Below are 15,365 nucleotides of genomic sequence, written 5' to 3' on the forward strand. Positions count from 1 at the left end.
CTGAAGTAATTTATGTTGCATAACTTTTAATAATTATTCTTTTAATTTGTTTAAACTTCTTTCGAGGTTTGTTCAAACAGTATTCATTTCAACACCAATTTATTTTATGTTAATTAACATTTATTAAAAAGATTATATGTATTTACAAAAAACAAATAATAACATTTTTATATCTTCAACATTACTTCGATTTCTTCCAACGTTTTCCCCTTCGTTTCTGGTACCTTGACATAAACAAAACACCCAGCAAATCCACAAATAACCGCTAAAATTGTAAAAGTATATCCAATCCCAATTGATTCCTTTAAATACGGAAATAAACTCGTGATAAAGAAAGTTGAAATCAAGCCCGTTGAAGTGGTTAAAGTCGAGGCAATTGATTTTGCGTAAAGTGGAAAAATTTCTCCTGCAACTCCGAATACAATCGGCCCAAAACCCAGAGTATACGTCATAACGTAAAGATTAATGAACCAAATTGGTAAAGAGCTTATATTTTGGACGTCGAAGTTGCGCTCTTTTAAATGGTAATAAATAGATAAAACTGTTAATGTAATTAACATCCCAATTGCTGAGACTAATAGCAAAATTTTTCTTCCAAACTTATCGATGGTTATTGATGTGACAACGCTACAAACTAATTGGACGAGTCCAACGAACACAGTACAAAGATCTGAAGATAATCCAGTTTGAGATTCTTCAAATATTGATTGCATATAAAAGAAAATGATGTTTATTCCGGATAATTGTTGAAAAGCTGCTAAGCCTAAAGCGATCATTAAACCTCGTGAGAGAGCTTTATCTTTAAAAAAATCAAAAAAATTTCGTTTGATTGATAAAGTTTCATCGATATTTTTTTTAATAATTGGTAATTCGATTTCAACTATTTTTGTGTTATTGCATCTTAATTTTAATAACGATTTTCTTGCCTTATTTAGTTCACCTTTCATTAACAAATAATAAGGACTTTCTGGTATAAAAATAGTAAATGTTATTAAAAATAATATAGAAACGATTAACCCAAAAATGCTTAAAGCGTATATCCCACAATACGGAGTCAAACCAAAAAATAAAAGATTTCCAATCGATATGGCAACAGTATAAACACAACAAAGAAGTCCTCGGTTATGCTTTTCGCTTATTTCCCCAACGAAAATCGGCATTACAACCGCAATTATTCCGCAACCCAATCCAGAAAAGAATCGTCCAAAATAAAAGTAGTAAACGTTTTTTGGAAAACCGCAGAGTGTGAATCCAACGATGCACGGAATCGCTGCGGTTAGCAAAGTTCTTTTTCTTCCGATTTTGTCGCATATTAATCCAGTTATGAATGCGCTAAAAATACAACCCAATGGTAACAAAGAAGCTATCCAAGATTCTTGTGATAATGTTATTGGTGATGGTAGAGGATTGTTTTCTGGTTCTATGGAGCCGTTTAATCTTGGAATTGCTGGTGATGACCAACCGTAGATTAATCCTAGCATTAATCCAGCTTGGTTTGCTAAAAAAACGAGATTATTTATTTGTGTATACAGGGTGTCTCAGCGAGACCGGTCATTAGACGTTTCTGTGGTTTTGGCCAAAATAAAAAATTGAGAATTCAAACTTAAGTATTATCAATTACGTTCTCTTCGTCTAAAATATTTTCAGTTTTCTAGCACTTCCGGTTATACCGGAACCTACTTTATTTTTTTAAATGGAACAACCTGTATATTTTTACATATTTGGATTTGTCTGTTTTGAAGGTTTATAAATAACTTTACTTTTTGCAATTTGATTCGGCCGTTCTCGAGTTAATCGAATTTTTCTAGAAAAATCTGCTCCAGCGGACATTTGTTCAAAAAATCATAGAACGCTCGATTTTTGAGATATCAATTTAGGATTCAGAACATGCTTAAACAACTTGATGGGGTATGTTTTGGTGCCAAGAACGGCTGTCTAGATCGTTTGGTCACTTTACTATGACACGTTAACTTTTCGAAATTTGGAAGCACTATAACTTAATTTTTTTAAATGGCACCCCCCATATTTCATTACTTAGTCGTCTTCGGCGTCTCATTTTACATCTTTTATACACCATATGTCCTATGCCTAACATTAATAGTTTGAGAAATAATTACGGTTTTTTGAAAAATGCTCACATACCATATCGATATTAACCTAGTGTAGCGTTTCTCAACCTGTGGTACGCGTACCCCCAGGGGTACGTGAAATGGTCTCAAGGGGTACGCGTAAAAAAAGATGTAATGGCGGACTAAGTAAAGAGAAAAGATAAAAAGCTGTTGTAATAAATGGCATTTCCGTCCAAATAACATTTAATTATGACAAATCAAAATAAGTAATTGTTTTCTGAATGATGCCGAGTATTTTTATTACACAAAACGACAATAACTTAAAACCTACTTTATTTAAATTTTGAAACATTACCATAAAATTATAATTTGAAAAACTACTTGCGCCGCCATCTAACAATGGGTAGCCTAAGCGGTGGATGAACAATTATTACAGTATTTATCCTGGTGTGTTGGGAAGGGCCCCCGAACTGTCTCTGTATTTTTATTATCGTAATATTCTTTTGAATCAGTTCCCAGTTTGCTCTCAAAGTGAAGAGTGCTCTACTTACTTTTCTAATTATTGTAACTTGTTTTTTTAAACCTGGATCAATGGTTAAAATTTGGCACTCTTAAAAAAAGAAAAATTACTGGTTTGGTAAGTGATCCTCCATCATCGAGTACCAGTCCTTGTGAGGAGCAACTTAAGGAGAAGTTGCCGCGTGTCAGCGAAATTAAGCTTCCAGTTCCAGTTCTCCAACCGACAAAAGTAAGAAAATATAGTGAAGAGTATTTGTCCTATGGATTTTCATTCGTAATTATTGATAGCATCCCTAGACCTGAGTGTGTTGTTTGTGGGGAAGTACTATCTAACGGTAGTATGAAGCCTTCATTACTTAGTCGCCATTTGCAAACCAAACACGTAGATTTCAAAGGTCTGGCCTTTTTTAAGCGTTTGCTCGAAAATAAAAATAAGTCGAATATAGACACGTACTTAACTTCTGGATGTACCAATGAAGATGCTGTTGAGGCCTCCTATCGCATCAGTTACCGTATCGCCAGAAATGGTAAAAATCACACGATTGGTGAAAATTTGATTTTGCCCAGCATTAAAGACGCAGTTGTTTGCATATAATATGGTAATGAGTATGTTCAGAAAATTAATGCTATTCCTCTCTCCAATGATACTGTGTCTCGTAGAATCAAGGAAATTTCTGATAATATGGAGGTATGAATCACAGTCAATATTTTTCCATTCAGGTTGATGAGAGTACGGATGTAGCACAATTTGCTGTTTTGATGGTTATTGCAAGATACTTGAAAGGAAATGAATTTGTAGAAGGCCTTTTGCTTTGTCATCTTCTTTCCGAACGCACGACAGGTGCAGATATTTTTCATGCCATTGATTCCTACTTTACTAAAAAGGGAATAAAGTGGTCAAAGTGTTGTGGATTATGTACTGACGGTGGTAAATCTATGTCAGGTTGTTATTCTGGTCTCCTGGGATGTGTCAAAGCAGTAGCTCCTTTAGTACAGTGGACACATTGTTTCATTCATCGACAAGCTCTTGCATCAAAGTGCCTTCCTACTAGTATGAAAGATGTTTTGGACGATTCAGTAAAAGTGGTCAATTTCATCAAATCCCACCACACGAATTCAAGGTTATTCTCTTCATTATGTCAAGAAATGGGCAGTATTCACAAAACCCTACTCCTTCATACTGAGGTTCGATGGCTATCTCGGGGTAAAGTTCTTACACGTTTGTTTGAACTTAGGCATGAAGTCAAAGTGTTGCTTGAGAACCACCCTTTCCGACTTTCATTTAAATTTGATGATCATGAATGGCTTCAAAGCCTTGCATACATGTCCGATATCTTTTCGAAATTAAACCAGCTAAATTTGTCCCTTCAAAACAGTGCAGTAACTGTATTCCAAGTTACAGACAAAATTGAGTCTTTCGTTAGAAATTATGTATTGAGAAAAACCAATCTGAAGTTTTTGAAACATTACACGATTTTCTCTCTGAAACGGATGCTCATATATCTCTAGAAATTAAGAAGCAAATTATACAACATCTGAATGGACTGAAGGCTGCTTTCGACAAATCTTTCCCCAAACATAGAACAGACGATTACTGGATTGCGTACCCTTTCAGTGAAAAGTATTTCGAGTGTGCATCTCTATCACTTCAAGAAAAAGTTAAGTTGATCGAACTGAAAACGGATTCTTCACTTAAGCAAGAATTTGAAAAGAAATCCCTCATTTCATTCTGGGCTGACTTGAAAGAAGAATATCCTGAATTATTTAACAAAGCAATAACTATTTTGTTACCGTTCACAAGCACCGTACTAGTGGAGAGAGCTTTTTCGTCCTATACTTATTTAAAAAATAAGTACAGGAACAGACTTGCCAGTGTAAGTTCGAACCTGAGACTATATTTATCATCTTCCGATCCAGATTTCAAATTACTGAGTGCTTCCAAACAGCCTCAAGGTTCTCATTAATGTGCATCTTACATATTTACATTTTTTAGTTTAACTAAATGTGTATAATTAGTATATAATATGCATTATTTTGTAATAACTGGTAGAAATAAAAATATTTCAGTGTTATAGACTTATAGAGTTATTACTGTACTTATACAGGGTGTCCCGTTAAGCGTACGGAGCGGCTGTATCTCTAGAACGGTAAGGCCAAGAGGTTTGGGAAAAAAATCCTTATAAGCAAAGTGACCAAGAGAAATAGCTGGAAATTATTTTGAAGTTCGTAATTCGACCGCTAGGGGGCGTAACTGCCATTGAGAAACATAAAGTTGCCGCTATCTCAGAAACTTAGACGATGAGCTAAAACTTGGACAACATCATTTAATAGCTTGGATAATACCGCATCGCTTTTGTTTTGCGATATTTCTCATATCTGTCATAATAAGGGAGGGGGAGGCCAATGCGTTTTCATATGTTTACATTTTAATATCTCCTAGACCATTCAACCGATTTGAATGTTTTCGGTGTTGTTTGAAACAGCATTTTATGCTCTTTTTAAAGATATTTTCAGTAAGACCGTCTGCTTTAAAACAAATGAGCTAGAGGACATTATCTGCAGCGATTACATATTTTTGTGATTTTTGAAGAAAAGTTAAATGGAACGATACTATTTACTTCACAGACCCTTAGTCACCTTAAAATTTGCTAAATTTTAGTGAAAACCGCATCTCGATATCGCCACCCGTTCTCGAGTTATAGAAGAAAATGTTAAAAACTAGAGTGCCATCAATCGGATTCAGTTACCTCATCGAGAAAAGCAAATCACATTACCATGGTAACTGTAAACATGTCAACATGTCACAAACAGAAGCGTATGATAGAGCGTATGATGATTTATTTTCAATGTTTCGAATACGATGCAACTGCATGGCAAAAATGTGCAATGCAATTACGACAAAGAAAGACATTTTTCTCTAGAAGTGTTTTTAAGATTGACTTAGCGATTACGGAAAACTGGCAACGTGTAGCCCATTCAGACATCTCTATGAATTCGTAAATCATATTGGTGCGCAATGTGATCCCACATAATCTGGGAACTCCGAAAACAATTGTCCACAAGAGTTCTCAAGAGAATAATATCTCCACCACGTTGTTTTACATCAGGCCTTAACAGATACCGATTATGATAACAGACTGAACTATTACCATTGACTTTTAAATATGATTTGGGCAAATCCAAACCTTTTATCACAAATGCTATGGATGCATGAAGCATCTGTCCACAAGCTGATGTAAACTTGCATAATATGCATTCTTGGTTCGAGAAAAACCCACATTGCTTTCACCCCTTTATCTATTGGGTACACTAAACGACCTGACTTTTCAAGAAAAACCAATAACCAGGGAAAATATGACATAACACTAAATACCAGTAGAAACGTATCTAGGGCCGAGACTTAAGCAGCGTTTTTTTTTTCGTCGAAACTAGATTAAATAAATGCATCGAGGTTTATGAAAGGCATTTAGCACATTAGTGAGTATTTTTGCCAAAAATTTAAGTTATTCTAATAAGTGTTTTGGTTTATTTTGTTTTATTATCATTGTTGATGTTTCATTGATCCGTTGGCTTTTCAACACGCCTCAAAAGTAGTTTTGAAGCAGTTCTAAGCTTGGATAAAGTGTTCTAGAAGGTTCTAGATAATAAAATTATTGTTCTCTCTTATTTGTTTCTTAAGGTAACTTGATCCGATTAAGATATACGAATTTTTAACATTTTCTTTTATAATTCGAGAATGGATGGAGATATCGAGATGCGGTTTTCACTAATATTTAGCAAATTTTATGGTGATTAACGGTCTGTGAAGTAAATAGTACCGTTCCATTTAACTTTTTTTCAAAAATCACAAAAATATGTAACCGCTGCAGATAACGCCCTCTAGCTTATTTGTTTTAAACCAAGCGGTCTTTCTGAAAATATCTTTTAAAAGAGCATGAAATGCTCTTTCAAACAAGACCAAAAATATTCAAATCGGTTGAATGGTCCAGGAGATATTAAAATGTAAACATTTGAAAACGCATTGGCCTCCCCCTCCCTTATTATGACAGATATGAAAAATATTGCAAAACAAAAGCGATGCGGTATTATCCAAGCTACTAAATGATGTTGTCAAAGTTATAGCTCATCGTCTAACTTTCTGAGATAGCAGGAATTTTATGTTTCTCTATGGCAGTTACGCCCCCTAGCGGTCGAATTACGAACTTCAAAATAATTTCCAGCTATTTCTCTTGTCCACTTTGCTTATAACGATTTTTTTCCCAAACCTCTAGGCCTTACCGTTATTGAGGTACAGCCGCTCTGTACGCTTAACGGGACACCCTGTATGTACATATTAGTAATTAATTATAATATGCATATCATGGAGAAGGGGTACGTGGAGCACTGATGATAGGTCAGGGGGTACGCGAGTAAAAAAAGGTTGAGAAACGCTGACCTAGTGTGCCATGGAAAACAAATGTTTAATGACTTATTGACAAACGTCAAAGTCTGATTTACGTTGTTTGATGCTTGTGAGTCTAAAACCAGTTAAAATGGATATTAATAACGTAAATAATGTTTATACAAATAAAGAAATCCATAATTTATTTTTTGTGCACGAAAAGTGCGACAAAGTTCTTAGTAGAACTTGCAGAATGTTTAATGAAAATTATCCGCATTTACCTCTGATGACAAAAGATAAATTTAAAAGAATAGAAGCAAATTTTTTGCATTTTGGACGAATTAATCACGTGTTAAACTGACCAAAAAATGTAGTAGATAATGCAACGGAAGAGGTGAATGCCTTAGTCCCAACACCTCAATTCGAGCTGCCAAAGAAGATCTAGGAATCATACTACGAACTTTGTCGCGCTTTTTATGAATAAAAAATAAATTAAGAATTTCTTGATTTGTGTAAATATTACTTTCGTTATTGTGATCGATTTTAACTCTTTTCAGTACTAATATTAAGGGACATAACAGATAATTATTTGCTCACATGCATCAAGTGACGTAAATAAGTAAGTCTTTGACAAGAACTCATTGAGAAGGCTTGTTTTTCATGGCACACTAGGCTAAATATCACATTTTTGAAAAAACCCTAATTATCTCCTAAACTATTAATGTTAGGTATGGGACATATAGGATATAAAAGATGTAGAATGAGACGCCGAAGACGACTAAGTAATAAAATATGGGGGGTGCCATTTAAAAAAATGAAGTTATGGTACTTCCAAATTTTGAAAAGTTAACGTGCCATAGTAAAGTGACCAAACGTTCTAGATAACCGTTCTCGGCACCAAAACATACTCCATCATGTTGTTTAAGCATATTCTGAATCCTAAATTGATATCCCAAAAATCGAGTGTTCTCTGATTTTTTGAACAAATGTCTGCTGGAGCAGATTTTTCTAGAAAAATTCGAATAACTCGAGAACGGCCGAATCAAATTGCAAAAAGTAAAGTTATTTATAAACCCTGAAAACAGACAAATCCAAATATGTAAAAATATACAGGGTGTTCCATTTAAAAAAATAAAGTAGGTGGCGACTTCCGGTATAACCGGAAGTGCAAGAAATCTGAAAATATTTTAGTCGAAGAGATCGTAATTAATAATACTTAAGTCTAAATTCTCAAATTTTTATTTTAGCCAGAAACGTTTAATGACCGGTCTCGCTGAGACACCCTGTATTTGTTCAATAAAATTACAAATCTTGGAAGATCTTGCAGGTTCTTCCATTTATTGCTCATTTAAAATATAGAAAATGTTAATTATAAAACGTCTTACTTACTTGTAAAAACAGAAAAATATAAGAATTTATTGAATGGTATGTTATTTTTTGAACTCATTTTGAATATTAGAAAATATACGTTACATCTCAAAGCAAAAGAATTTAACTAATTGTAAGTTCAAATTAAAATTATTTCGTTATATATCACCTCTGTAAATGTTATCATCTGTAATTAATTATGTCTGGATGTTTTATTTTATAACAATGCGTTTTATGGCGGTTTCTCGTGATTTGTTAAAGAATGTAGATTTCCAGTACTAAAATAAATACGAAATAGTGAAAATAAGCTATTTTTAAACGCGGTTACTATCCTACAAATCAATATATTATGTAATTAATTATTTAATCAAATTTAAAAAGATAGAATGAGTCGTAACAAATTTTCTAATTAAACGTGAATTTAAAGTCTTAAATTAGAAACGTTTCAATCACATGACCCATTAACCAATTAAAGAGATTATTAATCTTCGACCTACACCACTCCAGAAAAAAAGAAAATGACCACATTCTTGTTTTTATATTTTTGGGTTGACTTCATATTCTTCCTCGACTTCGGGCAGTAAAGATATAATGGGTGACTACAACACGAAAAAGATTGTTTTTGTTATTCTTTCAGCTTTAATAACTAGTAAGTATAAGTAAATAACTTTAACAGTTAGATAAATAATTAATAATTTTTTTAGTTCAATTAGTAACTTGTAAAGCCACCCCTTTATCTGAAGACCTCCTGGAAGTGAATAACAATCAAGATCAGGAACAAGCTCAATTTTCAGAACAACAAAAGAGATTTAAAGAAAAATGTGTTAGAGCATACGGAAATGAGGATGCTTTCTCCGACATGCAAGTAATAAATATTCTATTAGTCATAATTAATGTAAAACTTAACTATGTAATTGTTGTCTTTAAAGGAAGTGAGACTTTATCTCTCCGAATGCGTATCAGATATCTTTTACAACGCTTCCGTTCTTGGAAACGAACTTATTACAGCCTACGAAAATGGATCGTTAAAACAAGTTTTAATTAAATATTGTGACATGAAAGAAGATTTTGTCCGGTGTTTTTCGCCGTTTATGAAAAATTTAGAGAAATGTATGGAAAATGAAGATGAAATAAAATTTGTTCGAGTCGGTATGAGGTTCATAAAATCTGTTACCGGTCATGTTTGTTATCATAACGGTCAAAGAACTAGAGGTAAACTTAAAAACAATTAATTAAAACTAAAATAATTAGTTTACATCTAGATTTAATTGAAAACGGGGGCTTTCAATGTATTGATGAAAAAACCACCGATGTTTTGGGTTGTTTTCATTCCACGAAAAGTTTAAAAACCATGTTCCAATCCGTTTACGATAACGCTTTTGTATTCGAAGAGCAAAAATGCATGTAAGTTAAAATTTATGAAGACTCTCAAAGATGTGTAACATTTTTTTTATTTATAGGGATGTTATAAATTACGAAAAATGCGTCATTGATAAGTTAAAGGATTGTAATTCAACATCAGCGATTGATTTCCATAATAATTTATTTAAAGCCATTAAAAGAGTTTTACCATGTGATTTTTCAAAATCATCTAATTTGATGTAAATTTCTTTTCTTGCTTTTCTTATTCTTTTCATTTGGTTGCAATTAGTATTAAAGTTGTGTTATTGATTCCACTTCCGTTTTTTTAATTATCAGTCATTAACCTTACAGTACAGGGTGGTTTAAATTCAATGTCCGAATAGGCTAACTCGGAAACTATGAGAGTTAGAAAAAAAGTAGCTTACATGTCATGATCTCGTTTTTCGAGAAACTGCTAATGCCGAAAACCTCATAGCGCTATCGTCTTTTGTTTTTCCCCTAGAGGCCAAAATTGAAAATATCGTAAAACCAATAAGTGCAATTATCTTGGTTATTATTATAGGTGGAGTATTATAACTACGACATTATATGCACACTTTTTTACAGAGAATTTCATGACGTAGTCAAAAAAAAATTTTCGATTTTAGATTTTGAGATATCATGAGAATTTTCTTTTTTTTTAATGGAAACAACCACTGATTATTCGCTTATTAAATTCGTTATTTTTTTCTGATTACAAAAATATAGGGTTCGTTATTTCTTATTGTTTTAGAATAAAGTTAAAAATAAACTTTTTTTATAAAATTTCCATCTAGTGTCGTCGAGGAAATTAAATTTACAGTTTCCTGTAAGTTACGGGGCGGTAGTTAAAATCTAAAAAGGTAACAATTAAATACGAAGATAACTTCTGGTATTTAAAAACAAATAATTTTTTAATATGTAACATTCTAACAAGTCAAACTTTTCAAAATTTTCGTAATTGATCTTAAAAACAGGATTTTTAAAGTGACACTTCAGAAAATCCATCTATCGATAATTTATTAAGTCATTTAAAATCGTAATAAAAAATGTGAAATAATGCAATCTATTCCAACTTTTGTGTAAAACATATATAAATTAAACAGTTCAACAAATATATTTGTTTCAAATATCAGAAATATGTTTTTTTAATTTTTAGTTATAGAACCGTAATTTACAGGAAACTGTAAATTTAATTTCTTCGAAAACACTAAAAGAAAAGTTTATTTTTAGTTTTATTCTAAAACAATAACAAATAGACCTGTCAAACCCTATATTTTTGTAATCAGAAAAAAATAACGAATTTATTAAGCGAATAATCAGTGGTTGTTTCCATTTAAAAAAACGAAAATTGTGATAATATCTCAAAATCTAAAACCGACAACATTTTTTTGACTATGTCATCAAATTCTCTGTAAAAAAGTGTCCATATAATGTCCTAGTTATAATACTCTACCTATAATAATAACCAAGATAATTACATTTGCGGGTTTTGCGATATTTTCAATTTTGGCCTCTAGCGGAAAAACAAAAGACGATAGCGCTATGAGGTTTTCGGCATTAGCAGTTTCTCGAAAAACGAGATCATGACATGTCAGCTACTTTTCTTCTAACTCTTATAGTTTTCGAGTTAGCCTATTCGGATATCGAATTTGAACCACCCTCTACACCAGCGTTTCTCAACCTTTTTTTACTCGCGTACCCCCTGACCTATCATCAGTGCTCCACGTACCCCTTCTCCATGATATGCATATTATAATTAATTACTAATATGTACATATAGGTACAGTAATAACTCTATAAGTCTATAACACTGAAATATTTTTATTTCTACCAGTTATTACAAAATAATGCATATTATATACTAATTATACACATTTAGTTAAACTAAAAAATGTAAATATGTAAGATGCACATTAATGAGAACCTTGAGGCTGTTTGGAAGCACTCAGTAATTTGAAATCTGGATCGGAAGATGATAAATATAGTTTCAGGTTCGAACTTACACTGGCAAGTCTGTTCCTGTACTTATTTTTTAAATAAGTATAGGACGAAAAAGCTCTCTCCACTAGTACGGTGCTTGTGAACGGTAACAAAATAGTTATTGCTTTGTTAAATAATTCAGGATATTCTTCTTTCAAGTCAGCCCAGAATGAAATGAGGGATTTCTTTTCAAATTCTTGCTTAAGTGAAGAATCCGTTTTCAGTTCGATCAACTTAACTTTTTCTTGAAGTGATAGAGATGCACACTCGAAATACTTTTCACTGAAAGGGTACGCAATCCAGTAATCGTCTGTTCTATGTTTGGGGAAAGATTCGTCGAAAGCAGCCTTCAGTCCATTCAGATGTTGTATAATTTGCTTCTTAATTTCTAGAGATACATGAGCATCCGTTTCAGAGAGAAAATCGTGTAATGTTTCAAAAACTTCAGATTGGTTTTTCTCAATACATAATTTCTAACGAAAGACTCAATTTTGTCTGTAACTTGGAATACAGTTACTGCACTGTTTTGAAGGGACAAATTTAGCTGGTTTAATTTCGAAAAGATATCGGACATGTATGCAAGGCTTTGAAGCCATTCATGATCATCAAATTTAAATGAAAGTCGGAAAGGGTGGTTCTCAAGGAACACTTTGACTTCATGCCTAAGTTCAAACAAACATGTAAGAACTTTACCCCGAAATAGCCATCGAACCTCAGTATGAAGGAGTAGGGTTTTGTGAATACTGCCCATTTCTTGACATAATGAAGAGAATAACTTTGAATTCGTGTGGTGGGATTTGATGAAATTGATCACTTTTACTGAATCGTCCAAAACATCTTTCATACTAGTAGGAAGGCACTTTGATGCAAGAGCTTGTCGATGAATGAAACAATGTGTCCACTGTACTAAAGGAGCTACTGCTTTGACACATCCCAGGAGACCAGAATAACAACCTGACATAGATTTACCACCGTCAGTACATAATCCACAACACTTTGACCACTTTATTCCCTTTTTAGTAAAGTAGGAATCAATGGCATGAAAAATATCTGCACCTGTCGTGCGTTCGGAAAGAAGATGACAAAGCAAAAGTCCTTCTACAAATTCATTTCCTTTCAAGTGTCTTGCAATAACCATCAAAACAGCAAATTGTGCTACATCCGTACTCTCATCAACCTGAATGGAAAAATATTGACTGTGATTCATACCTCCATATTATCAGAAATTTCTACGAGACACAGTATCATTGGAGAGAGGAATAGCATTAATTTTCTGAACATATCATTACCGAACATGCAAACAACTGCGTCTTTAATGCTGGGCAAAATCAAATTTTCACCAATCGTGTGATTTTTACCATTTCTGGCGATACGGTAACTGATGCGATAGGAGGCCTCAACAGCATCTTCATTGGTACATCCAGAAGTTAAGTACGTGTCTATATTCGACTTATTTTTATTTTCGAGCAAACGCTTAAAAAAGGCCAGACCTTTATCTTTGAAATCTACGTGTTTGGTTTGCAAATGGCGACTAAGTAATGAAGGCTTCATACTACCGTTAGATAGTACTTCCCCACAAACAACACACTCAGGTCTAGGGATGCTATCAATAATTACGAATGAAAATCCACAGGACAAATACTCTTCACTATATTTTCTTACTTTTGTCGGTTGGAGAACTGGAACTGGAAGCTTAATTTCGCTGACACGCGGCAACTTCTCCTTAGGTTGCTCCTCACAAGGACTGGTACTCGATGATGGAGGATCACTTACCAAACCAGTAATTTTTCTTTTTTTAAGAGTGCCAAATTTTAACCATTGATCCGGGTTTAAAAAAACAAGTTACAATAATTAGAAAAGTAAGTAGAGCACTCTTCACTTTGAGAGCAAACTGGGAACTGATTCAAAAGAATATTACGATAATAAAAATACAGAGACAGTTCGGGGACCCTTTCTAACACACCAGGATAAATACTGTAATAATTGTTCATCCACCGCTTAGGCTACCCATTGTTAGATGGCGGCGCAAGTAGTTTTTCAAATTATAATTTTATGGTAATGTTTCAAAATTTAAATAAAGGTTTAATTAGGTTTTAAGTTATTGTCGTTTTGTGTAATAAAAATACTCGGCATCATTCAGAAAACAATTACTTATTTTGATTTGTCATAATTAAATGTTATTTGGATGGAAATGCCATTTATTACAACAGCTTTTTATCTTTAAAAACCAATAATTTTTTAATATGTAACATTCTAACAAGTCAAACTTTTCAAAATTTTCGTAATTGATCTTAAAAACAGGATTTTTAAAGTGACACTTTAGAAAATTTTTGAATACAAACAAATGTTGCTAGGTTTATTTGAATTTAAAAAAAACATGAGCGCCATCTATCGATAATTTATTAAGTCATTTAAAAATAATATTAAATCGTAATAAAAAATGTGAAATAATGCAATCTATTCCAACTTTTGTGTAAAACATATATAAATTAAACAGTTCAACAAATATATTTGTTTCAAATATCAGAAATATGTTTTTTTAATTTTTAGTTATAGAACCGTAATTTACAGGAAACTGTAAATTTAATTTCTTCGACGACACTAAAAGAAAAGTTTATTTTTAGTTTTATTCTAAAACAATAAGAAATAGATCGGTCAAACCCTATATTTTTGTAATCAGAAAAAAATAACGAATTTATTAAGCGAATAACCAGTGGTTATTTCCATTTAAAAAAACGAAAATTGTGATAATATCTCAAAATCTAAAACCGACAAAATTTTTTTGACTACGTCATCAAATTCTCTGTAAAAAAGTGTCCATATAATGTCTTAGTTATAATACTCTACCTATAATAATAACCAAGATAATTACATTTGCGGGTTTTACGATATTTTCAATTTTGGCCTCTAGGGGAAAAACAAAAGACGATAGCGCTATGAGGTTTTCGGCATTAGCAGTTTCTCGAAAAACGAGATCATGACATGTCAGCTACTTTTCTTCTAACTCTTATAGTTTTCGAGTTAGCCTATTCGGACATCGAATTTGAACCACCCTGTACACGCGCGTAATTCTGGTAATAGTGCTAATAGCTAGAATTAATGATTACACTACCACCATAACTAATGCAGGACCTAGAACTAGAAACATTCGGATTTAACAATGGCTAAACACGCATGTTTCTAGTTCTAGGTCTAGTTTTAGTTCAATATAAATATATGTACAACAATCTAACGCTGAATAACAACTATATACAACTAGAATTAACACTACTTACATCTCAGTAAGTATAGCACAAAAATTGTAGCGCCATCTATTATCAAATAGCTTAGTAGTTATGCGACGTTGTTTTTCTTTAATTTTCTAAATTTAATTTAAATATTTTAATAGAGTGAATTTTTTAGTAAAGTTTAATACTGTAATTATTATATATTTATAAAAAAGTAATCTTCTTAATAAAAAAAGCAACCTTGAAATGACCGAAATCAATTAATAAACATTTAAAAATAAATTTAAAATTAATTAGCAATGTTTTTAAGGATAAAATTGACGTCAGTATGCAGAACACATAAAATCTAACCGCTTGTGCAAATATCAAGATCCTCTTATTCTTTGAAAAACTTATCCAATCGAATAGAATGAGGAGAAAACGGGAAAAAGAGATAAT

At 32.6% G+C, this 15,365-nt stretch overlaps 2 protein-coding genes and 1 long non-coding RNA gene across 3 annotated transcripts; 1 reads left to right on the plus strand and 2 right to left on the minus strand.

Moving 5' to 3' along the window:
• Positions 1–86: 86 nt before the first annotated feature.
• On the minus strand, positions 87–8,471 carry LOC111415776 (facilitated trehalose transporter Tret1-like). Its single transcript, XM_071201545.1, has 2 exons — positions 8,359–8,471; positions 87–1,498 (listed from the first exon to the last, which is right to left on the minus strand). The coding sequence occupies exons 1-2, from the start codon at positions 8,414–8,416 to the stop codon at positions 168–170; spliced, it is 1,389 nt and encodes a 462-aa protein (XP_071057646.1). The 5' UTR covers positions 8,417–8,471; the 3' UTR covers positions 87–167.
• A 386-nt stretch (positions 8,472–8,857) lies between these two features.
• On the plus strand, positions 8,858–10,013 carry LOC111423002 (27 kDa glycoprotein-like). Its single transcript, XM_023056249.2, has 5 exons — positions 8,858–8,986; positions 9,042–9,202; positions 9,267–9,549; positions 9,600–9,741; positions 9,798–10,013. Exons 1-5 carry the CDS (start codon positions 8,929–8,931, stop codon positions 9,940–9,942), a joined length of 789 nt encoding a protein of 262 aa, XP_022912017.2. The 5' UTR covers positions 8,858–8,928; the 3' UTR covers positions 9,943–10,013.
• Positions 10,014–11,521: 1,508 nt separating this feature from the next.
• On the minus strand, positions 11,522–13,643 carry LOC139432769 (uncharacterized). Its single transcript, XR_011642438.1, has 2 exons — positions 13,363–13,643; positions 11,522–13,303 (listed from the first exon to the last, which is right to left on the minus strand). It is a non-coding gene; the product is annotated as an uncharacterized lncRNA (long non-coding RNA).
• Between the last annotated feature and the right edge of the window lie 1,722 nt (positions 13,644–15,365).

Source organism: Onthophagus taurus, chromosome 2 (genome assembly GCF_036711975.1).
Source record: "Onthophagus taurus isolate NC chromosome 2, IU_Otau_3.0, whole genome shotgun sequence".
Lineage (NCBI taxonomy): Eukaryota > Metazoa > Arthropoda > Insecta > Coleoptera > Scarabaeidae > Onthophagus > Onthophagus taurus.